Genomic DNA, 24,144 nt, shown 5'->3' with positions numbered 1-24,144 from the left:
TTATTAGCCTCCTTTGTAAATAAAGGGCCTGCAGCAGGCTGGGGGCAGGGGCAGGACACACCCGAGACCCTTACCTGGAGCCCTGGAGCCTTTAGAGGCCTAAAGTGATCATGGGTATAACAGACCACATTTGTCTAAGTTTCACTGCCGGACCCAAATAGCCAACGCTCGTGAGCTTTGGTCTTTGATTTTTGTCACTGAAATCATGCAGACAGACGTGGCAGGCCATTCTCTGACGATGCCGGCCTGGCGTGTGCTCTGGCCCTGCTTTGCTGGCTCCCCGCACATGGTACAGACCCAATAGATGGTAAGTTCTTGCCCTGGGGCACTAAACAGCACGTTTCAATTTTTACCTTGAAGATACATCTCCTCGCCTTCTGCAAACATCTGGCCGCACCTGACACATAGTGCGCACGAAGGGTGATAGTGCTTCTCCCCTGCCTGCAAAAGAGCACAAAGCAGAGGTTTCCAGTGAAGGCAGAAACGTCCACAGGCCGCAGCTCTTAGCCCGTGGGTATGGCACTTGAACCCTGCGCACAGGTACGCAGGGGAGGCTGGAAGATGTGCTGCAGGTCAGAGGGCCCCACAACCATCAGGACCAAAGACCCTGCACGGTACCCAGACCCACTGGGTGCCTCTAGGTGTCCAAGGTGCAGTGAGACCCAGCTGCACCTGACTGACCTCCAGGGACCAGGTGTGACTCCCAGCTCCCTCCTGGGCTGATCTTTGGTGGGCGTGCCTCCCCCACCAGTCAGCATTGAGGGAGGGGCCCGGTCCCTTGGCCCGTGGTATCTCTAGAAGGCGGGGGAGGGGAGGAGGATGAGGAAGGAGCGGGGGAGGGGAAGGGGAGAGGGGCAGGAGGAGGGACTAGAGGGGTGGGGTGAAAAATGGTCAACAATTTTCTTTTCATATGTTGGTATCGCTCAGTTTGCTCCATGGCATTTTCTACTTTTATAATTCCTCAAATCCATTAAATTAAATTACAAATACTAATATTTAAATAGCTTAAACAAATTGCATTGCTTGGTTTGGCTTATTTCTGCATGGTGCAAAAAAAAAAAACACCCCAAAATACTATCTGCAGCATTACTTTAGGGCGGGCATTTCCTAACCTCAGGGTAGGCGGGGCTGTGGCCTGTTGCTGAACGTGGATGCCGGACCCCCTGCTCTATTCTTTCCTAGAACGGGAGGGAGCTTCACAATCACTATCTGAATAACAGTCCCTTTGCTGAGTACGTCAGTCTTGGGGTGAAACGTCAGACGAGCATCCCACTTTTCTTTTTCTTGCCCTCTGGTGGCTTCTGCAAGGAAAACAGGCCCAAAACGGCCCCTGCGTGCGGGCAGAGGATCCACAGACTTCTCTCCTGCCTGGGGCCTGATGTGGCCAGTCTGCAGGGCCCACCGACGTCCTGGCCGCAGATGCTGTGTCCTCGGTCCTGCCCAGCTGCCACCCAGGGCCACCCTGAATGTTCTCTATCTCACCCCAAATTCAACCTCCTCTTGGGAGCTTTCCCTGAACGCGTCCCCAACCTGGGCCTCGCAAGCCCATTTCCACGTGGTTTGGCAACTCTTGGGCTTATTCTCTGACGGACAGGGAGCCTGTCCTGCACAGGGCCTGGCACCTGGGCCCGCTCAGGGACTGCTAGGTGCAGGGTCTGCCTGGACAGCAGGTCACACCACAGCATCTGGCTCCAGAATGAGGGTGAAACAGTCATTTCAGTGATTCCAATCATTAACGTGCCAAGTGGTCAGAGCAGCACTCTTATTTTGAGGTGGAAATTAGAGGCTGAAACAGTTCTGTATTTTTAGAAAAGTCACCTGATGACAATGTCCCTGCTGTCAACTGATGACTCACTGCATTCTTAACTAGCCCAAGTGAGTATTCCTGAGTTTTGACCTCTGACCTGTCCTCACTCCCACTCATCCAGTGCCCCTACTTCACACTGGGGGGTACAGACCCCCACCCCCACCCCGACTTCTAACAGCAGAAGTTCTGTGACAGCCACGTGGGGGAGACAGTGCATCCTCTAGGGCCAAACAAACCCCTACGTCTCTGCAGCATGTCCACACGTGAATCGTGAATCGGAGAGAGAAAGCTGTTGGGGACAATGTCTAAGATGATAAGCTTGAATCTCCCTTAGCAACAGCAGCTGCCACATCTATAGCACTTTACTCATGTCAGCTTGTTCTTTTCTTTTCTTTTCTTTTTTTTTTTGACTGGCAAGGGGATCGCAACCCTCGGCACGGTGTGGTCTGCCCCGCGCTCAGCCAGGGAGCGCACCGGCCGTCCCTATGTAGGATCCGAACCCGCGTCAGCTTGTTCTAATCTCTGCAGCAGTCATATGAGGTACGTCATTACACTCGCTCTTCATAAGTGGTGGTGCAGCAAGATGAGAGCCCAGGAGTCTGGCCCCTGAGTTCCCGAGTTAAAGCCCAGCCCTGGGGACTCTCAACACCCAGCCTGGCACTTCTTGACCCTGGGGTGTGAACCCCACCCTCCTGTGCTCCCCAAGCCTCACGCCCTGAACAAACTGCATGCAGGATGCCGACAGACCTAATAGGAAGCAAAGGAAGCCAGACATGAAAGCGTATAGATCCCACGTTTATGAAGTTTAAAACTAGGCAAAAGTAACCCACATGGTTAGAGTCAGGGTAGGGGCTGCCCTCGGGGGGAGTGACGGGAAAGGGGTCCTGGGGGTTTCTGTGGGGTTGGGCATGGTCTCTTTCTTGATTCGGGTGCTGGTTACATGGGTGTGTCCAGTTTGTGCACACTCATGATTCGTGCACACCTCTGTGTGCCGCACACCGGTAAAAGAGCTTTCCCACAAAAACAGATCAAAGACCAAAACATAAGAGCTAAAACTATCCAACTATTAGAAGAAAACATAGGGTTAAATCTTCATGACCTCAGATTCTTGATTTGACACCAAAAGCATGAGCAACAAAAGAAAAAAGTAGGGAAATTGGACCTCATCAAAATTAAAAACTTTGGTGTATCAAAGGATAGTGTCAGGAAACTAAAAAGACAACCTAAAGATGGGAGAAATTATTTGCAAATTATATATCTGATGAGGGTGTAGTGTCCAGAATATATAAAGAACGCCTACAACTCAATCACAAAAAGACAAACAGCCCAATTAAAAAACAGGCAAAGATTTGAACAGACATTTCCCCAAAGATATGCCAACTGGTACATAAAAAGATGTTTAACAGCACTGTCATTAAGGAAATGCAAATGGGAGCCATACGGAGCTAGCACTTCACACCCACTAGGGTGGCTGTCATAACAACACAACGAGGAAGATCTGGAGTGTTGGTGAGGACCTGGAGGGATGAGCGTCTCCACGCTGGTGCTGGCGACGCCAGACGGTGGAGCCGTCGGGGAAGACAGCTCGTCGGTTCCTCAAAAAGTGAAACGTAGAATTACCAGATGAGCCAGTAACTCCACGCCTCGGCATTTCAGAAAAACGAAGAGAACAGAACAGAAACAAAGAAAACACTCGTCCACACAAACACTCGTATCCGAGTGTTCACTGCAGCAGCGCATGTCGTCGCCAACAGGTCTGACATTCCACACGTCCCTCACGGAAAGCAACTGCGGTCTGTCTGCATGACCGACTGCTACCCGGCCACAGAGGGAGATGAGGCGCTGGCACCTGCTATGGCACGCGTGACCCCAGAAGACATGGTAGTGACGGAAGCCAGGCACACGAGGCTGCATTCCTTTTATGTGACATATTTCCAGAGCAGGGTGACCCACGGAGACAGAGCGCGGGTTGGTGGTTACAGGCCAGGGGAGCAGGTGGGGAGTGACTGCTCAGTGGACGTGCGGTTTCCTCTTGGGGTGAGGAAAATGTTCTGCAGCTAGAGAGAAGTGGTGGTGGCACGGCCCTGGGGATGTACCAAGTGCCACCGAACTGTACATTTTAAATGGCTAGTTGTACATTACATGAATGTCACCAGAATTTTTTAGAAAAAGGTTGGTCACCAAATGGCAAACTTTTTATTACCAAGCACATGCCAAGCATTGTGTTACATGCTTTAGGCACATTATTTAATTTGCCCATTGGTGGGCGCTATTCACTAGCCCCATTTTCCAGATGAGGAAACTGAGGTTCAGGGAGGCCAGGAGACCTTCTCAAGGCTGCAGCACTGAGAGACTCCCCAGCCTGGACCAGATGGTGCCTCCTAGGAAGATGCCCGTGGGCTTCAGGGACATGATGGCTGCCAGTTATGGCCAAGCCCCTGCAGGCCCCTGGTGGCTGGCGGCATGGAATTACTGCACCCTCAGCTCGCCGTTCCCCCCTCCTACAGACCCCTCCTACACCTGAGGTGTAGGAAAAGGAAGGGACATAGCACCTACATGTGCTGGGTGCAGAGATAGGGCCTTATAACATGGTACCCGGCATGTGTCCAACTCCCTGAGCAGGGAGGATCCTGGGGCCCAGGAGCCACGCACAGTGAGCCAGGGCCAAATCTGAGCCAGTGCCACCTCATGCCCTCCCCTCAGACCACACGGACTCAGCTTCATGGGGCAGGGTGTCCACAGCCTCATGGCCAGGATGAGCCGGCACCCACTCTCTCGGTTCGAACCACTTGTCTGTAAAGTGTGAAAGGTCCATGTTCCAGAACACTCTGTCCGTGGTGGAGACATGGGACTGGAGTGCCTGTGTCCCCAGGCTATGAGGGAACACAGAGGCGTTGTGGAGTTGACAGAGCAAATGTGCCTGCGGGTGCCAGGGCCTGTTCCATGCTCATGGCCGAGGCCACGGAGGTGACAGATTCCCAGCCTGGATCCTCACTTCCTGGCTGTGTGACTTGAGCCTTGTATCATGTCTTGGGGTTCAGGGTTCCCCTTTGTAAAGTGGAGAGGACTGTCCCTCCTTCTCAGGGCTGGGGCAGGAGAACTGGCAGCATTTAGCTGGAAGGTACCGTATGACGAATGTCACCCGTCCCTACCCCACACTCCCTGCTGGGGGGACAGATGAGTTGTAGGAGGGATGGGCTGATAGGGTCAAAAAATAAAACTGTCTTCACTACTCATGTTACTTTCTGCCCCCTCCCGTGCTCTCTTACAGTGACTGGGGCCTCCCCGTCAAGGGTACCCTGGCTGCACCCGCCGCTCTGCATTCCCACCCAAGCAGGGCCTACAACAGCAGCAACGGGAGACTCCAGTGTCAGACGTCTGTGCCTTCTGACAAGGGGCTTCATCTTTCATAAGATGGAACGAGGCCCATGAGGGAGGCACAAGGCTGCTGCAGGGGCATGGAGTGACCGCTCGTCCTCAGCCAGGGCCCGCTGGGAGTGGGGGGCCAGGACACTCTGCCACAGGCATGCAGACCCCGCCCCAGACGCCCTCCGCCCGCCCTCTCCTGCAGAACAGGGCTGGACAGCAGGAGAGCAGCCTCTGGCACCTGAGGCAGGCAGCCCCTTCCTCCCTGAAGGAGAGCTCAGAACCCCGATGCCAGGGCCTCCCGCGCTGCCTGGAGACCCGGCGGCGCCCCTCCTGCTTGCAGGCTGGGCCGGGCCTGCGGGCTGCCCCTCTCTGAGCACAGGAGGCAGCTCCCAGGGGCTGCTCACGGCGCATTCACAGGCCCAATCCAAAGCTTTAGCTTCCTTTTTGAATTTCCAGAACTGAATCCGGATCGTAAAAGACCTCATCACCACAGTGTGCAGAGAAAGTGAGACGTACTGAGAAGCAAATTAAAACCTGGGGCAGGGGCCACACAACCCAGCTGCCAGCACAGAGTCCCCCAGGGGCTCTTCAACCTGAGACCCTCCAGGGGCCCCTTCACCCTGCCAAGAACAGCCCACTCCTCACCACACCTGGCAAACCCCCATGACATCTGCGGCCCCCTCCCCAGACCTCCCGACCTCATCCCTGCCGCTCTCCCCGTTGCTGACCTCCCCCCTGCATCTCCTTGTGGCCTGGGAACACGGCTCCTGTCGCCTTGGGACCACTGCAGGGACACATGCGGCCGGTCTGGCATGGCTCACTCCTCCCCTCTCCACTGCACCCGCCCCGGGCAGAGCTGCACGCAGAGCAGGTGCATGTGAGGATGTTCTGAATGAGGGACGCAGGGACCATGATGTGCTCGTGAGAGGTCCCGAGAGGGTCAGAGCGGGTTCTGACCAAAGACATTTGGAAACAGCCAAACCGTCTATTCCACCTGTGGACATTTTGACATGTACACCTAGGAGGCCCTGCCCGGAGACAGCCAGGTCGTGCTGCTGTCCGGCACCCCTCAGATGCAGGGACCAGGGAGCACCTTATGCCAGTGTCAAGGACACCGCAGGTGAACAGTTACGGACAAGGACTGGAGGCTCCGCCACGTTGTTGGGTCACGATGTGGAGCAGAGCGTGGCGATCTGGCTAAAGGCACAAGAGTGTGTTTGTGTGTGCCTGTGTGTGTGTGTCTCTGTGTCTGTGTGTTTGTCTGTGTGTGTGTGTCTCTGTGTATGTGACTGTGTGTGTTTTTGTCTCTGTGTGTCTGTGTGGGTGTCTGTGTATGTGTCTCTCTATGTCTGTGTTTGTGTGTGTCTGTATGTGTGTGTGTGTCTGTGTGTTGTGTGCTTGTGTGTGTGTATATTTCTGTGTCTATGTGCGATTGTGTGCTTGGTCTCTGTGTCTCTCTATGTCTGTGCTTGTGTGTCTGTATGCCTCTGTGTTTGCGTGTGTTGTGTGTCTGTGTATATCTCTGTGTGTGTGTGTGTGTGTCTTGCACGGGTAAAATCTAAAAGCATGGCTTCTAAATGCTAACAGTAGTCTGGGTGGTGGCCCTCATTATGAAGGATTTTCTTCTTTGTTTATTTTGTGGTAAATAGATATTCCCCTGAGTGTGTTTTATAAATAAACACATTTATTATAGAGACAGAGAGAGAGAAGTCGGCCTTATGAGGCTGACCTCACGTCCCTCCTCAGGAGACGCTGTCATTTGCTCGGGAGCATACAGTTTACTTTCTCCTGGTGGGTAAAGCGTGAGGCTAAAGTGAAACGTGCCAGAAGACGGCGGGGAGGCAAACAGCTAAAGGACCTGCGGTGGCAGGAGGGGGCTTCGTTTGAGATGGGAAACGTTTAACTGGCCACCTGACCCAGGGCAGGAGCGAGCCTGGCACCCCTCTCCCACTGGGGCCCCCCACGAGACCACGAGCTCCTCAGGGCAGGGGGCCTGTCCCTTCATTTCTGTGAACCAGTGCCCAGCCCAGGGGACACACGGTGAGTCCGGGAAGGGTCGGTAGGGTGAGTGGTTGACTGGGGAAGGAAAGAAGGGAGGGTGGAGGGAGGAGGGCGGCAGGAAGGAATGAAGAGAAGTTAATTTGTGGTCCCAGAGGGATACTGGGCTTCGCGTCACCATGGAGACGGCCCTGGTGCCCACGCTGCACCAGGCAAGTGGGACCAGACAGCGGCACTGCCAGGGCTAATAGAGGGCGGGGCTGAGAACGATGCCCCCACCCCACCCACTCCTTCCCACCTTTGCAGGGAGGCATTCCAGCTCCTCCTGGTGAGGAGACGGGGGCTGAGGTGGGGATGGGGTCTACACCTGGAAACAGTGGCTGCCCCCATTCAACGCCTCCTCCCCCGTGTCCACACCTGGTCGAGAGTCTAGTTACCCCACTGGCCCCTGGGCATCGCCAGCCACGTCCCAGTGCTCTGTAGGGGGGCTCCGTCCCTCCCCAGGAGCCAGCACCGCAGCACCTGTGCCAGGCAGCCACCCACCCCTGCGCCCAGCCCCCCACGTTCCAGCCATCCGTCTCAGCCGAAGCCCCCCCATGACCCCTCAGGACCCCAGCATGGAGCTGGCTCACCCAGACAGATACCCAGAGACAAGCAGGGTGCAGGAAAACACGTATTAGGGGACATGAGGGGATATTTAGGAGTAACTGAGGGAGACAGTGAGGGGGGAGGAAATCCCCACCATTGCCACCGAATGCACATTTCACGGCGGGCACTGCTGGCGCCCGGCATTAAGATGGCACTGTGCCTGTCGCACGCAGGCAGCGCAGACGAGGGCTCCTGCTGGCGGTGGAGAGCCTGGGAGGCGCTCCCACTTGAGCTCTGCAGAGCAGCAAGCCCGGATGCTGACGAGCATCTCAGGGGGCACAGCTGGGGTGACAGGTGCCTCTGGGGGCCTCACACCTGACCTGCCATCCCCACGAACCCACCCGCGTGCAGCCCAGCACGGCTCCCGGCCAGGCTTCCTACCTGCACGGTGCCCCGCACCAGAGCCCAGTCCCATCGGCCGACTCCCTCCAGCCAGGGAGCAGCTTCTTTCCTTTTTTGTTCGGATCCTGCCACCTGCTCCTGCTGCTCCCCAGGAGCCCACTGTTGCTGGCTGGGTGCGGGCACGCCGGCTGAGCGTCGGGCGGTGCCACTGCGGTGGCAGCGGCTCCCCTTCTGCGACGCCGGGCTCGTCTCCGCCCGCGGCGCCCGCCTCGCACCGCCGCCGAGGGTGCTCAGAGCTTTGCAGAGCCCGCCGCCGCCAAACTCGCCTCCCAGCAGAGGCGAAAACAAAAGCATTAATCTTCCCTGGGAGGCCCTTCAGCCTCCGCTGCAGACGCAGGGGAGGGGAGGAAAAACCCAGACCATTTCACCTGCTCCTCGCAATGAGGACGGTCCCTTCCTGATAAAGCAGAGAGCACCGAGGGGCCTGTTCACAGGCACCCACCCCCACTTTCTGCATTCGGCCCAGCATTAAATATTGGGGATGCTCACGCTGCAGATATGGGGGTCATCCTTGTCCTCCCAATCCATCAAGGAGGGCCACTGATTGCCTGATGACAATATGGAAGCCCTGTTCCCACCAGTGATTCCTGGGTCCAGAGCTGAGCTGGGGCTCCACAGGCACGTCCTGTTCATCCCCTGACTCCAGCCGGGCTCTGTGGCTGCAGTGCTTGTCAGGGCCCCAGGGGCAGACAGCTAGGGTCTGGGCCAGGCCTGCCCCCTGCCTAGGCCAGGGCTTCTCTGGTGCAGGGGCTGCTGCCCTTGGATGTCAGAAAGGGCAGGTCACGCACCTGTAGCAGCAATAGCAGGAGCTGAGCTGAAGATGCACTCACTTTAGGCTGGTAGCACCACAACAGGAAGGTGCTATAGAGTCAAAAGTGCAAATCCATGTTTGTGTGCTGGGAGGGGACGAGGGGCTGGAGGGAGCCTGGGCAGCCCGGTCTCAAGGCCAGCTGTGCTATCTGCCTTTGAGGGGCCAATGGCCTGGCATGTGGCTGGACCCAGCCAGAAGCTCAGGTGTGGGGCGGGAGGTGGTGTGGCTCACTGAGAGAGGCCCTGGGGGAGAGGCCTGTGGCATTGCACAGGGTGGGAGGCTCGCAGCTCCCACCTCTGGTGTGGGCCTGGCTGAGCTCCACAGCTGCCTGCATTTCAGAGGAGGAACAGGGTCAGAGGGGTACCGTGTGAGCCAGCCAGGACTGGTGAGCAGGGGAACCACGTGCTCGGAGGCTGAGGGGAGCAGAGCCGCAGGCCCCTCAGGAGCCCCAGGGAGAGGGGAAGGCCCAGGGGTCTGCAGGAGGGAAGCAGAGCTCAGGCTGGAGTGCGCTGAGGAGAGGGTCGCTGAGAGGCAGCCAGGCCAGCTGCAAAGGGAGGGGAGGGGTTGACCAGCCCCGCAGGGACTTCCACGCCCGGCTGCAGGATGTTCATTTTAACAGGAGAAAGTGTCTTGGTGCGGGGTTGGGGGGGGGTCTGCAGGGAGGAAAGGAGAATGGTCAGAGTAAAGCTCCAGAGAAGGTGGGAGGGTGAGGACCAGGCCCAGGTCGGGGGGCCGTGGGTAGGAGGAGGGTGGCTCTTTCATCAGAAAGGGCAGGGGAGAGAGGTGGGCCAAGGAGGACAGTCCTGAGGGACATCTGGGCTGCCTTCTCCTCTCTGTCCGGCTGTGGACAAGGTCACTGTGGGGGAGGGGTGGCAGCGGGAACGTGCAAGGTTTGGGCTAGTTACCACCTGCAGGCAGCACAGCAGGTGGGGCCCTGTCCTCAGCTCCTGGGGGCGTGTCAGGGGAGGGGGGAGGGGCGATGGGAGGGCCAGGTGACAGGCCCCTGGAAAGGTGCACCTTTCGTCCACACCCAGAGAGTGTGGGTATAAATGCTAGATGGGAGCATGCCCAGGAGAATAGTTACAGGACACAGGGCAGACAAAACATCAGCAGGCTAGTCACATGACCCACTTGCACAGAAAGCATGAGGACCCTAACACATAAGCAGGCAAAGTTTCTGAAAGGTAACCACAGCGCAAGAACTATGAAGGGCTAAACGTGAAGAAGACCACTCGGCTCCACCAGGGATTCAAGGAAGGCTGATTAAAGCAAGACTGCACCGTGTTTTAACCTAGCAAACTGGGAAAGGTTTATCTTTTAATTTTTATTTCTTGGCGGGGGAAAGGTTTACATGGGAAACACTCCATGCTATTGATAAGAGTGTAAATTAGCAAAATCTCTCTGGAAGGCAATTTATAATAACTATCAAGGACCCTAAAAATATTCGGAGTTTTTGACCCAACTTCTACATTTTTGTGAATTTATCTTAAGGAAAATTAGAAATGCAAATAAAGCATTCTTTAAAAGAAAAAAAAGATATTCATTACAGTGTTATTTATTGTAGTAAAAACCTAGAAACTGGTAGTGTCCAACAGCAAGAGATCGGGCCTGTAAATTCGGGTGTAGTTACATGCTGAAATATGCTGCAATATTAAAACCCACGTACATACAAGTGAACCTCGAAAACACTGTGCAGTGTGGAAGAAGCCAGCCACACACGACCACGTGGTTTAGGATTCTTTTCACAGGACATGTCTAGAACAGGAAAGTCTACAGAGGCAAAAAGTAGATTAGTGGTCGCCAAGGGCTGGGGAGGTGGGGTACAGGGCAGTGGTAGCTAAAGAGTATGGGGTTCTTTTTAAGGTCATAAAAATGTTCTAACATTGACTGTGGTGAGGCTGCACATGTCTGCGAAGATACTGAAAACCTCTGAGTTGTACACTTTAAGTGGGTGAATTGTGTGGTGTGTGAATTCTACCTCAATAAAGCGGTTAAAAGAAAATCCACAACACCAAAAAAAAAAAAAAAAAAGGCTTATGGGGGGTTTATGATGACATGGGAATCCCATAAATAGAAAATACGAGATGGAAAAAACCAGGATACGTATTGTATAATGCTGTGATATCGACTATGACTACACGGAAAGGAAGAGAGCGGACGGAAACTGGCCAGAAAGCTGAGCCCGCCAGGACTGCATCACCAACGACGTTTCCTTCTTTGCGCTGCTCTGTACTTGGCAAACTTTCTCCCATCACTGAGCGTGTAATTATATCCATCCTCAGGTCCGCTCAGCTGGAGAGCGCAGAGCTCCCTGCAGAGCTGGGACGGTTCCCGCTGTGGCCTCCCGCCTCCCCGGAGTCCTGGGGTAGCACTGAAATCCGGGGCGGGTGTGGGCAGCCCTCTCCCTCCTGGGCAGGGCTGGAAAGAAGGTGGGACTGGGGCCCAGGTGCCACTCTGTCCCAGCTGCCTCGGAGGTGAAGTGTGATTGCAAGAAAAGCAGCTCAGCGTCACTGCTGGATTCCACGAAGGCACTGGGGCTGGGCCCTGGCTGTGGGTGCTGGGAAGGGACAGTCCTTGGAGACCCCAGGAGAATGCTTGTCCCACCCCTCCAGGCTGGCCTCTGCAGCAGCCAGAGGGAGCTCCTTAAAATGCAAATCTAACCTGGGCATTTCTGGCTTCAAAGGCTTCCTAGGTGCCCATTCTCTACAGCCTTATTGGTACCCCAACCTATCCTCCTGCCCTGCTGTCACTGGCAACCCCAGAGGCCCACTCCTGTGACCTCCCCAGGAGGGGCTTCCATGCCTCATGGCCAGTTCATAGCCCCATCCGCATTCCCTGAGATCCTCTGGTCACCTGTCCCCTCCCCTGTGGGCCATGGGCTGACCCTGGACAGGGAGAGCCAAAGAGGAGCTGCAGAGTGGCATGGAGGGACGGGCTGGGCGTGTGAATTGGGAGGGTGGGACTTGATCCCAGCTGCTGCAGGGGATTTGTCTTATCGAACAAGATGGAGAAAAGTGCATGATGTGGGTAATTTTCACAAGGGAGCACGCCATGTAACTACTGCCCAGGCCAAAAAGCACGCCCCTCTCCACACCCCAGAAGCCCCCCACACCATGGGCATTATTTAGTCTGCCTGCTGGTGACCACTCTGGCCCACTATGGGGACAGAGTCTTGCTATGTGGCTGTGGGCACTGCACTCGTCTCCTAGGCTCCCTTTCAGTCCTCTGTGCCTCAGAGTCCCCATCTAGACAGTGAACGGCTGGGCCAAAGTATCCTCAAGGCCTTCCCACCTCTCCTACTCTATGAATTTGCACAGAAGAGAGCATCACCAGGAAGGCTTCCCAGAGGAGGTGGCACTGAGCAGGCCCCAGATGGCCAAGGATGGTATCCTGTGGCAGAGCTGGGAGGAAGCGGGTGGTGAAGGCTCGGGTGGACAGATTCTTGCACAAACACACACGAATGTCAGATCACGTCGTAAACTCGCAGGGGGCAATTAGGCCCCAGCGCCCAGAGAGGGCAGGGCCATGCGAGGGCCACAGGGACCCAGCCGGGCTCAACCAGCATCCCCCACTCCAGCTGGCCACTTACCTCCAGCACACGCCCCGTGATGTACTTCTCACAGCCGTCACAGCGGATGCCGAACTTGGTGTGGTAGTCAGCCTCGCAGTAGGGCAGCCCGTCCCTGCAACGAGACAGGCATTCAGGTTGGGGCAGGGCCACCCTAAGGACTGCCAGGAGCTTGACCCCAAGATCCAACGGCCCTCACCAATGAGAAGGACACGGTCCCAGTGGGGGAAATGCCCACTGCCTCCTCCTCTGATGACACATCTGATAGGGAGCGTGTACTGGGTGCTTACAGGCACCAGCCCCATGGAAATATGATGCAGACCACCCCGCTTCACAGATGGAGACACGGAGGGCACAGAGGCGGGGCCGCTGGCCCTCTGAGGAGCTGGTGGCTGGTCCAGAGGCTGAGCCAAGGGAGCAAAAGCCACACCTGGGGAATGAGAGATTCCTTCCACCCCACGTCCAGCATCAGGAGAGCCTTAGAAAAACATGAGCCAAAAGGGTTGCATGACAAGGGCACCTGCTTTGGGGACAGGGCTGGGGGATGACTGGGAGGCCAGGTGGCAAGTGTGGGAGGGTTAGGATGAGATGCCACTCAGTGGGTACTTCCGTCTCGTGGGGACAGAGGCTGGCTCTGGCCATGCGTGGAGGGGCCCGGCCTCCTGTTGCATGGAAGGAGCAGAAGGGCCTCACAGTGACATGCCCACTCTGTCACGCATGCCGATGGCGTGCTTCTGCATGCCAGGTGCCATTCGCAGCATCGGGGAATGAGTGTAGAATGAGACACTCCTTGAGCAAGTTGCTTAAACTTTGTACCTCCATTAAATGAGCTGTAGGGACAGCAGCTAGTGTGCACAGGGACATGTAGGGCCTGGAGCTGATTTAAAGTCTGTTATAATCATTGTTATGCAATCACTACAACAGGACAAACGGCGTGCAGATGGGGGAAGGAAGGTTCAGAGGTGGCCCTGAGGTGTCTGGTGGCCGCACTTAGTGTGGGGAGGGGAGAGGCTGCTGGGCCGTGGTTTTGAACAGGCTTAGACTCAAATGCCAGGTCTCAGCTGTGTGACCCTGGATAAGTCACTTAACCTCTCTGAGCCTTAGCTTCCCATGTGTGAAACAGGAGATCAACAGTAAGGGTTAAATGAGAGGTGTGTCCAGCACCTGGCACCTGCCAAATGGTGGCAGAGGCCACTGTTGTTGCTAACCAGGGCTGTCCTCTCGGCCCAGGCCATGCCCAGAAGGAGTTTGGTGTGGAGGCCGCTGGCACAGAGGAGGTACCTGCACTCCATATCTCCCCTCTCGAGCATGTCAAGTCACCGTGTTAGTGACTTTTAAAATTTTTGCACAGCAGTGATGGAAGCTGGGATTTCTCAAGCAGTCAAGGATCAGAGCTGAGCTAACACCGGCCTCTCTTCCTCAGATCTCTGGAGCTTCTCCAAGGCCTGCAGATGCCTGCAGGAGGGGAAGGGCCCTGGCGTGGGCTCACAGCACTGGAGCTGCGTGGCCCCTCTCACTGCAGCCTGAGCTGGCCCACAGCCCTGGGATGAGCCTTCTCTCAGACAGAGGACAGCCCTTCCTCTACATGAGGGAGAAGATGGAAATTGGGTCCCTGGGACCCACTTTCAAGTGTGCTGACCTAGGGCCCCCACTGTACCCCACAAATGGGAGTATTTGCAGCAAACCCAGAAGGTTCAATGTCTCCATGGCAACACCAACACACCCTCTTCATGAATTCTGGGACGGCTCCGGGGGCTGTGTGGGCGTGGGTGAGCTGCCAGTGCCACGTGAGGGGCTGCGCCTGCCGGGGGCTGGGAGGTTTCATGTGTTTTAAAATGTTCTGTGCACTGGCCTGTGTCCCCAAATCACTCACATCCTTTACTATGACAGAGGCCAGGGAATTCCTTCCTCCTCCACAGTCCTGTCCACCCTGGATGAAAACTCATCCTGGTTTGGGGACTTTTACTTAAAACAATCTGTTTTGAGATCATTGTAGATTCCCATACAGTTTAAGAAACAATCCAGAGACGTGCCGTTTATGCTTCTCCTAGTTTCCCCCAATGGTGACATCTTGCAGAGTGAGAGCACAGGGATCAACCAGGAAGCTGATGTGGGCTCATGCACTGGCCTTGTCAGACTCTGTGCTATGTACATGGTGCATGTGTGTGAGTGAGTGCGTGCGTGTGTGTGTGAGTGCATGTGTGTGTGTGCATGTGCATGCATGCATGTATGAGTACGTGTGTGCGTGCATGTGCATGCACGCATGTATGAGTGCATGCATATGTGCGTGTGTGTGCACGTGTGACTGCATGCATGTGTGCATTATGTGCACGTGTGTGTGCGTGCATGTGTGTGTGTGCGTGTGTGTGCACGTGTGAGTGCACTTGTGTGTGTGCTTCATTCTGCATCCCATGCAGATTCGTCAGTTCCTGCAATGATTCTGTTCCCTCCAGGGCATGAAGAACTAGCACAGTCTTTGATGACAGCGGCCCGAGAGCCTCTGCCTCCCAGGAAGGTGCCTGTGTGCACTCAGAGGGCTGCTCTGTTCAGCACCCACTGGCTCGGCCCCACCTGCGCCATCCGGGGCTTCCCTGCCTCCTTCTCTGCTCTTCCAGGATTAAAATGCACCCCGCCTCCTGGCCCCTCAGCTGCCCCTGCTCACAGCCAGGGTCTTCCCCCCATGTGCCCAAACCAGCCACCACCCCAGCTTGGCTGCAGGTTTGGGGGGCACAGAGCCAGCCAGCAGGAGCTGCCCTAACAGCCCCCACTCTGCAGAAGATGGAGCGTGTGGTGTGGGGTCCCAGACCTGACAGCTGAAATGGGCGGGCCCTCCTTTCCTGGCCCCATGGCTGGCACCTGCTGAGGTTGCTTTGCACTGTGCAGGACATCCAGGTGCCAGAAATGACAGCAAACCCCACAGGGAAGGTGGAGGCTGATGCCCAGAGACGGGAGAGAGGAGGTGGCTGACAGAGTCAGAGATGGCAGTGCCAACATCTCTGTTTCTAATCAGCAGAAACAGAGCTGGAGTCTCCCCTCACACCCCATTGAGGGAGCAGGGACTGTTCAGGAGAGGGAAGGTACAAGGGCCTGGGCAAACCGCCAGGCTCTGGGCCACGTTTCCTCACCTCACAGCAGGACAAGGGTGGCTGCAGGAGGAGGGGCAGAAACACAGAGGGCGGTGCACGGGGAGCACAGGGAGCACGGGGAGCTCGGGGAGCACTACCCCCGCCCCGCCCCCGCCCAGAGTAAGGAGGCAGGAGCCCCTGTCCCCACTTACTTGCTGATGTACTCGGCATTTAGGAGCTTCCCACAAGTCTTGCACTTAAAACAGCCCAAATGCCAGTGCTTGTCTAAAGCCACCAGGGCCTGGCCGTTTTTTATTTCTGTGCCGCAGCCCCCACAACCTGGAAGAAAGAGAACAGAACGCAGACATCCTCGTCCTGGGTGGAGAAGTGTGCAGGAGGCCTGCCCCGTGGGGTCCCAGCAGCACCACCAAGGGTGACCTGGAGGGATGAGGCCCCTCTTGAGGCTGTCCCCGCCCTACTGCTCTCCAGACCCCATAAAGCAACTGAAGCTGCCCCAGAAGAGAGGGACGGGGGACAACCAAACTGGTGTGCTGGAAGGACCCTGCTCCATGGCAGCCAGTGGGAACATGAGGGAAACAAATCATGAGGTGTGTTCCTGCATGCATTGAGCACCAACTGTGTGCAGTCTGGGCTAGGAGCTGGGAAAACCAAGATGAGTGAGAAGATCAGGGACTGTGCCTGGTGCAGAGGTGTGCACTCAGACAAGAGTGCACTGGGGAGGGGGCTGGCCCAGGGAGGAAGGGGTCAGGGTAGCAGGTGCTCTGACAAGTGGGTCTGGGTGGCCCCACCCATCCTCTGTTGGAAGGTGGAACTTTAAACCTGATCATGACCCAACGTGCACACCAAAGGGAAATGTACCACATCGCTTTTAGTGATGCTCCCACCCCAAGTTGCTGGGGACGAGGTGGGGGGCAGGTGTGAGGTCCACGTCTCTCCTGCAGCTGCAGCTTGGCCAGTGCAGGGCAGACAAGATGCGCATTCACCCAGAGCCTCTAGGAAACTGAGATACAGCCTCCCTGTGGGGAGAGCCAGGGCAGGGCAGGGAGGGGGCACGTAGCTGATACAGGGAGAGGCAGAGTGACAGACATGTCTGTGGATGTCTTCCCACAGGGAACCGCGAGAGGCAAGGTCACTATCTCCTGACACCAGCAACAACAGTCAGAGCAGAGCTGGACCTACTGAGTAGACGTCCCCACACATGCACTGATTCATCCATCAAACCACTCTCTGCTCCAGGGACTCGGACCTGTGTTAGCTCTCTAGGAGGCTGCTACTGTTATTGTTCCCACAAAGTGTGCCCCCCTTTTAGTGGGACACAGAGAGGTAAAGACCACATTGGAGAGGCCTGTGCCCCCAGCCCCCCTGCACTCTATCACACCCCCTACTCCTTGCTTCAGACTCTCTCCTGCCTGGATGCCTCTCCCAGGAAGCCCTCCTGACCCAGACATCTTGAGCTCCTTCTGTTGCCATCTGAGCCATGTCCCTGCACACAGGGTGCTCCACCCCGCCGTGTCCCTGCTCCAGGACTCAGCCCAAGCCAGAGCCAGGCCCCAGGCAGTCGGCTTTGGGAATTCCCCCCTCTGCAACTTGCAACCTGACCAGCTAATCCCTACCTCTGTCTTCTACCTTCCTCTGGTGATGGGTGCTCTCTAGCCCATGCCCCTCTGTCCTGTCCCTGCCCTGCTGAGCCAGCCTCTCACAGTCTGGTCCTTCTCCCCTGTGAGTGGCCACATGGGGGCTCCCACAGCCAGTGACCTGTGTGCTGAAAACGAGCAGGAGCCCCAGCCAAGGGGTGGAGCAGGACCGGGAGCTGCTGGCAGCAGGAGCCTGCACTGTGCGTGGCAGTGTGTAAGTATGGATGTGTCTCTGTGTGCACATCTGTGCCTGTGATTGTGTCTCTGTGTGCACATGAGTGTGTGTCTGTGTGTGTCTGTGTGCAAGCAGTCTGTGTGTGTGAGGGTGTGGCTGGGTGTGTGTACAGTGAGGCGTGACAAGGGTTCCTTGTGGTTCCTTGTGATGAGCAGAAACCAGGAGATGCATCTGGAAGGGGGCCCCAGCTGCCTGCAGGAGCCCTGAGTAGCTGAGCAGCTTCCGGATCAGCCAGAGCTTGCAGGCTGAGCAGGGTCCGCTTTGGCACAAGTCAACCTCCACCCAAGCAGGAGAGAATATCGCCCCAGGGCCCGGCAGGCCTGGGCACAAATGCTGGCACCCACACTCGCTGGCCCACGCCAAGCCAGTCTCCTTCCTCTTGGAAACCCCTTTATTCATTGGTGGGTGGGCGGTCCCGTCAGTGCTTACCCACTGCCCTGACTCGATGGCAGTTCCAAGACCATGCCTGGTCTGGCACGCAGCAGGCGCTCAGCAGATGCTGTTTGATGCCCAGCATTATTATCTGCTTTGGCAGAGACCAGAGTCATATTATTTTTATGAATAAAAAGAAAAATGAATGCCCACCAAACGGTTGGCCAAGTTATCACACTGTTCAGACTCAGGTGCAACCATGGAAAATGACTGAAGAACAGACTCAGACTCTGGGACGCAGGGGTCCTGAGGGAAGAGGACGCTGGGTCTCAGGACCCTGGGTGTCCGGCACAGGCTGAGCACAGGAAGAATGAGTGAGTGTGTGGGGACCAGGGCGAGAGAGTGCCCCCTCCCACCCTCCCACTCCCCGCCGAGCAGAGACGCGCCAGTGTGCCAGCCCAGCTTTCCTCTAGGCTCTCCCTCAGTGGGTGACCGTGGGCACATTCTAAAGGCTCTTCATCGGTGTCTTTCAACCAGGGGCACTTCTGCCCCCCAGGGGACATTTGGCAATGTCTAGAGACTCTTTCGATTGTCACAACTGGGGGGGTGATCCTCTAGGCATCTAGTGGGAGGGGGCCACTCCCTCTAACCTCTGGGTACAGGACGTGGGTGCCACACATCCTACAGTGCACAGAATGGCCCCCACGACAAGGAGACACATGGCCCTGGTGCGCACAGTGCTGAAGCTGAGGACCCTGCTCTGAACGTTCGCTGGCTCCTCTGAAAACGGGCAAATCAAGGGAGCAGGCCGCATGGCTGCGGTGATGAGGACAGGCAGCACAGAGCAGTGATCAACAGCGTGGAACCTGCAGCCGAGCTGCCCGGGTGCAAATCCCAGCCCTGTCCCCACCAGCTGTGTGACCATGGGCAAGTCACTTCGCCTCTCTGTGCCACACTGAAATGGGGACACATTCTGTAGGGATAATAATAGCACCCGCCTCCTAGAGAGCTAATGTGGGTGCGGGTCCCCAGAGCAGAGGGCGGGTTTGATAGATAATCAATGCACACACCAGGGACGTCTACACAGCGGGTCCAGCTCTGCTTGAATCATTCGTGCTGGTATCACAAGATGGTGACCAGAGGAGAGGCCCGATGCCCCGTAGAAAGCTGTCCACAGGTGTCTCTGCCACTCTGCCTCCCTTCAGACAAGTACCAGCTGTGCGCCCCCTCCCTGCCCTGGATCTCCCCCCTGGGGAGGCTGAATCTCAGTTCCCTGAGGCTCTGGGTGGATGCATGTGTCATCTGCCCTGCAATGGCCAGGCGGCAGCTGCAGGAGAGACTGGGACCCACCCCGCTTCCTGTCAGTTCAGGAAAGAGCATCACTAGCAGAGAGCACTAAATGCAGAGACAAGAGCAAGGTGCAAGAGGAACGTTGTCATGGAAACTGCAGTCATCCTTTTCTAGACGCATCTGGGGCTCAGCACAGCTTTGTGAGGCTTTGCAAACGACGGTACAGAATCCTGTGTGGTGAACGCTGCAGACCGGAGCTGCTGGCAGCAGGACCTCCTTAACAGAGTGGGAGGGGGCCTCGTGTGTCCCCAAAGCTGCTGTCCACTCACTGTGCACCCTGGGCCTGGCTCTGCCATCAGCAGCAGTGAATGGGCCTGGGCCTCCTCCCCAGCATGACCTTCTAGAACCATCCAATTTCCTGTTTCCCCCAAAATGCTCCCCTTTCCAGGAGATGTGGTCACAGTGGTCAGGCCCAGGCTCTGCCGCAAACTCTCCATGGGACCGGGACATGCTGACAGCCTCCCTGAGCCTCAGCCGGGAACCGGAGAGTGGGGGTCCGGGGTCAGACCTGCCCTCTCTGTTGCAGCATCCCAGGCCTAACCAGGTCAGGGGAGCGGAGGAAAGTCTCAGATTCTGAACTGAATCCGACCTTGACCTTCAGAAACGAAAACTCTGACGGTTCTAAAACTTCAAAGTGACTGAAAATGTATGAACTTGGGCTGCGAGTTCACTTAGGTGCCCATACTGATGAGAAGAGCAGAGGACAGCCCCTGGAAAAGAGGATACACGTTCAAGTTCAGACCCGACACGCTGAGGGTCCTCGCTAGACGGTGTCCCACCCGTGACGGCCACAGGATGTGTGCGGGGCCAGGGAGGCAGGGAGGAGGGGGCGTTGGCTCCTGGGGGCCGTCTCCTCATTTAACCTCACAGCCTTGTCACAGGAGGGGCTCGCCTTGTTCCCCAGGCCTCTCAGCCAGCAAGCGGCTGGGGCTCTGGGTCCCTGCCACCTGTCCTCCTAGCACACCAGGCCCTGCAGCCTCACACCAGCAGAGGACACAAGGGCTCCCAGTACCCCAGCCCAGGTGGCAAAGAGCCCTCTCCAGAGGAGTGGAGCACCCCGAGCCCCATCCTCAGGCCTGGCCCCCAGCTCTGCACACACTTCTTCCTGCCCCTTCATTCCTGACTCTGGTGGGGCCTCCCCAGGTCCCAGCTCTGGCAATAACACTCTCCACGCCTGGCCTGCCTGGGCCCCAATGGGTGAGCTACAGAGCCAGGGGCGGCCAAGCCCAAAAACTGGCCACCGGGGTTTCTCAGCATAGACGGAGCTGCTTTCCATCCCTGTTTCCAGTCCAAGCCCCCATCTTTCCCACCTCCTGCCTGCCCCACCCCCAGGCTGCCCTTCTGGACCACTGCCCACACTCCCTGCTGACCCCATGCCTATACCTAAGGCCCAAAGAGGGGACGTATCTTGCCCCGGGCACACAGAAGTGAGCAGCCGGCTCAGAGCTGTCCCTGGTTGGCAGATGCTCGGCCTCTTGGCGGACCGCCTTGTGACCAGCAAAAGGTTCAGTGCTGGAGGAGCCTGGACAGGAGCAGAGGGGCCCTCCTGCGGAGGAGCAGAGCTTCTGGGACAGAGGAGGCCCTCCACAGGTTGCAGTGGGATGGCTAGACTCGTAGATGGGGTGCTAAACTCGTGGAAGGCATGGTGGGCTGCTCCCAGGAGGAAGGCCTGGGCTGCCCAGCCCGAAGCGTCTCTCCTGTTACCAAGCAACAGGCTCAGGGCCACAGGACTCACGCTTGACAGACACCTACCTAAATAGCCACCCACTCTCCACTTCCCCCAGGGGAGGAAAGCCCACAAAGGCAGCCATCTGAGGCTTGCCATCCTTGCAGAAGGGCTGCACCCCCTCCCCGGGCCCCAGCAACCTAGCCAGGCAGACCACAGTGCTCCGCCTCATCTTCTAAGCTTTCAGGACTGACCTTGGCACTCCCCTACTCAATAACCATCTACGGCTCCTCACTGCCTCCAGGATGCACTGACATGGCTCTGGAGGAAGGCCACCATCTGGTTTCATCTTTCCAGTGTCATTCCCCTCCCCTACCCCCCCACAGCAAGCCCCTTGTCTGCTCACACAGGTCTGGTGGGTGCGCCCAGCACATTCCACATGTTTATGGTCTTTGTACCCTGTTCTCATCTGTAGCCCCCCACTCTTCAATTCCCTCTAACTGAAATTCAGCCTGTGTCTCAAGTTTCAGAACAAGGGCCACCTCCTTGCAGGGCCTCTGGTCACAGCAGGGCGAACTCACCTGCTTTGAAGTTTGTAGGCCTTGGCCCAAACCTCAGCTCTACCACTCCCTCAGTGGACACTGGGCACCCAGCACACCCCCACTCCCAGCCCCCACAGCTCAGGGCACGTCTGCACCTGTAGGAGAGAAGAACTCCTCCTGGCAGGGCTGCTCTGGGGAGAAAAGGAGGCAGGAGACAGAAAGACTGCACAGGAGCCAAGAGCTGGTAATCAACGTGTGACGTTTTCTAGGCACAGGAAAGATTCTAAGCTCAGGACTCTCGTGGTGGACTGGGAGAAAGGGCAGGCTGTATTGTTAGACCTTCTAGGAGTCGGGGAGTGTTTGTTCTTTGAAAATGTACATTTGATATTTTAAAATAAATTTACATTTGGAAAGGGCAGAGACTTTCTGCTAAGAATATTCTTAAAAATCTTAGACAACGATTCTGTAGTCAAGCATACGTCCCTTTTACTTTGGCTGCCAGGAAGCTCTGGATGAACTGTTCAAAACTAATCCTCCTCCTCTTTTTAAATTTTACTGTAGAGCTTTTAATTACTATTTTGGATTTAATTATAATAGTACTACTGTTTGTGGAGCAAATTCTCAAAAATTCAATCTATCCAGGCCTCAACTGGAGAGAAATTTTTGGATGGACTCTCCCGGAGCAATGACCTGGCCACCCAGTGTTACTGTGAGCTTGCTTCCCAGAGGACGAAGGCTTCGCTTCATTCCACAGATAGTAGTTATTATCTGTGTTAATGTTATTATTATCACAGATAATAAAGTCATTACCGGCCCCAAAGCCAACACTGGACTCTTGGGAGGCTGAAGGTAGAATCACCTCTGCAGAGACTTTCATCACAGCAGGCAAGGTGGGGGAGAGAGAAGGCTCTGGAAATCAGTAGAAACCCCTCTGTCCCAGGACTGCGGCCCTGCCTCTGGGACACTACAGCGACCCTGGCAATTGGGGTGGGCTCTGTCTGGGCACCTGGCAGCAGTAGATCCTGGTGTGCTGGACTCCCCTGAAGTCCCCGCATCCCACCTCTCACCCCAGAAGAGCCGCCCAGGCTGGGAAAGGCCACCTGCTCTATTACTCTGACCTATATCCACAAACCTGCGGCACTCTGGCTGGCATCTGTTCTTTTGCGGTCACAATCCCCTGCTTCCTCACTCAAGGAGCATGTATTGAGCATCCACTGCATGCACACCCGGCCTAGCTCTGGGAGGTGGAACAGTGCACTTGAACACCCCTGACCACCGGAGCCCAGAGTTCAGCGTGCTTCTGAGGGCTCCCCGAAAGGCCAAAGGCAGCTGGAATTAACTGGGAGAACTGAGTGCAAATGCCAGAGGGACAGGACCAGAAGATGGCAGGAAGCCTTCCTGGAGGTGTGGTAGAGCTGGGCAAAATCAGGAGGGCACGCAGTGGAGGGCCCAGCTGTGCAAAGGCTTGCCGGCATGAGAGCCCCAGAGGCTTCTGTTCCTGGTTCCCTTCCTATGTTATCCACAGCTATTCACTCTGTCTGCTTCTGCTTCGGCTCCCAGTTTGTTAGGTCCCCATCCTTGGGCACTGCAGAGGCCACCCCACCATGCTGCGCCACTCAGCGCCCACTTACTCCGGAGACCCTGGGACAGGTGTACGCTGTTGCCCACCGACGTGGGTAGAGAGCACTTCTGGCACACACACTCCTTCCCGTTGAAGGTCACTCGGTCCCCAGGGGGAAAGGGCAGCCTGAAACAAGAGAGCTCATTACCAGCCAGGCCCACCTTCCGGCCCTTCTCTCAGGGTAGCCCCACCCAAGAGCACAATGCCAAGGCCACTGCCTCCCCCTCCCACCCTATCCTGGGGCCTTTGGAGATGGGAGCTGCAGGCTGAGGACACAGAGCCTCTCCATCCAGGCGCTGCCAAGCCACTGCTATGGGATTGTGTTGGAGTGAGGGGGACTGAAGCCATGCTGGGACCTAAAACCGCATGGGCTCTAAAATAGTTTAAAAGGACACAGTTGTTTTCTTGGCGTGCATTTCTGAGTTCCCTCTTTCCCCATGGTTATTTGATATTTTGAACTTAGTTAGAGGCAGGATGGCATTATTTACATAAATATAAAGTTGTTTTCCAGCCAGCCTGGAGCTGCAGACTTGCCAGGAGACACATACTATCCAGACCCTGGGAAACTAAGGAAGACATCAGTAAAGCTGTGCTGACTCCATCTTCCTGCAGGACCCTGAGATAACAGCGGGGACGGAGCAGAACCAGACGGAGCCTTGGTGAGACCTCGCACCCAGCTCCTTACACGAGCCCCTGAAGGTCACGTGCCCTCCCTCCTGCTTTTCACCTCCCACGTTCCATTCCCTCAGCCCCCTCTTTAAAACCCCTCAGTAAACCTGAGTCTCTGAGATGCTTTAGCCTGGCATCCTCCTTGAGGTTGACGGGAGAGATGGGTCAGCCCAATAGCTCTCCTCAGCTCAATGGTATTCCTGAATAAAAGCTGACTTCCGTTTTCACCAACATTTGACTTTTGAGTGGTTCGTTTCAGTTTGGGGGCAGGCAGCCAGATCTGCACATATTTACAAGAGCTACTTTAAAGTCATTGCCCATTGCTGTAATATCTGGGTCTATTGCTATTAAATGATGTTTCTTCTG

The 24,144-nt window shown here is 56.3% G+C and overlaps 1 protein-coding gene across 10 annotated transcripts in view; it reads right to left on the bottom strand.

Annotated features, from left to right (window-relative positions):
* ABLIM2 (actin binding LIM protein family member 2) overlaps positions 1 to 24,144 on the bottom strand; it is a 165,805-nt gene that overhangs the window by 78,958 nt on the left and 62,703 nt on the right. For all 10 annotated transcript variants that reach the window (XM_063108647.1, XM_063108654.1, XM_063108648.1 and 7 more), the window contains exons 4-7: positions 23,120 to 23,235; positions 15,881 to 16,007; positions 12,625 to 12,718; positions 354 to 441 (exon numbers count right to left, since the gene is read on the bottom strand). In XM_063108647.1, coding sequence (XP_062964717.1) covers positions 354 to 441; positions 12,625 to 12,718; positions 15,881 to 16,007; positions 23,120 to 23,235 — 425 coding nt within the window. The remainder of the gene's footprint in view (positions 1 to 353; positions 442 to 12,624; positions 12,719 to 15,880; positions 16,008 to 23,119; positions 23,236 to 24,144) is intronic.

Source organism: Cynocephalus volans, chromosome 9, assembly GCF_027409185.1.
Source record: "Cynocephalus volans isolate mCynVol1 chromosome 9, mCynVol1.pri, whole genome shotgun sequence".
NCBI lineage: Eukaryota > Metazoa > Chordata > Mammalia > Dermoptera > Cynocephalidae > Cynocephalus > Cynocephalus volans.
The sequence above is the reverse complement of the archived record's forward strand: the minus strand, read 5'-3'. Positions and strand labels throughout refer to the sequence as shown.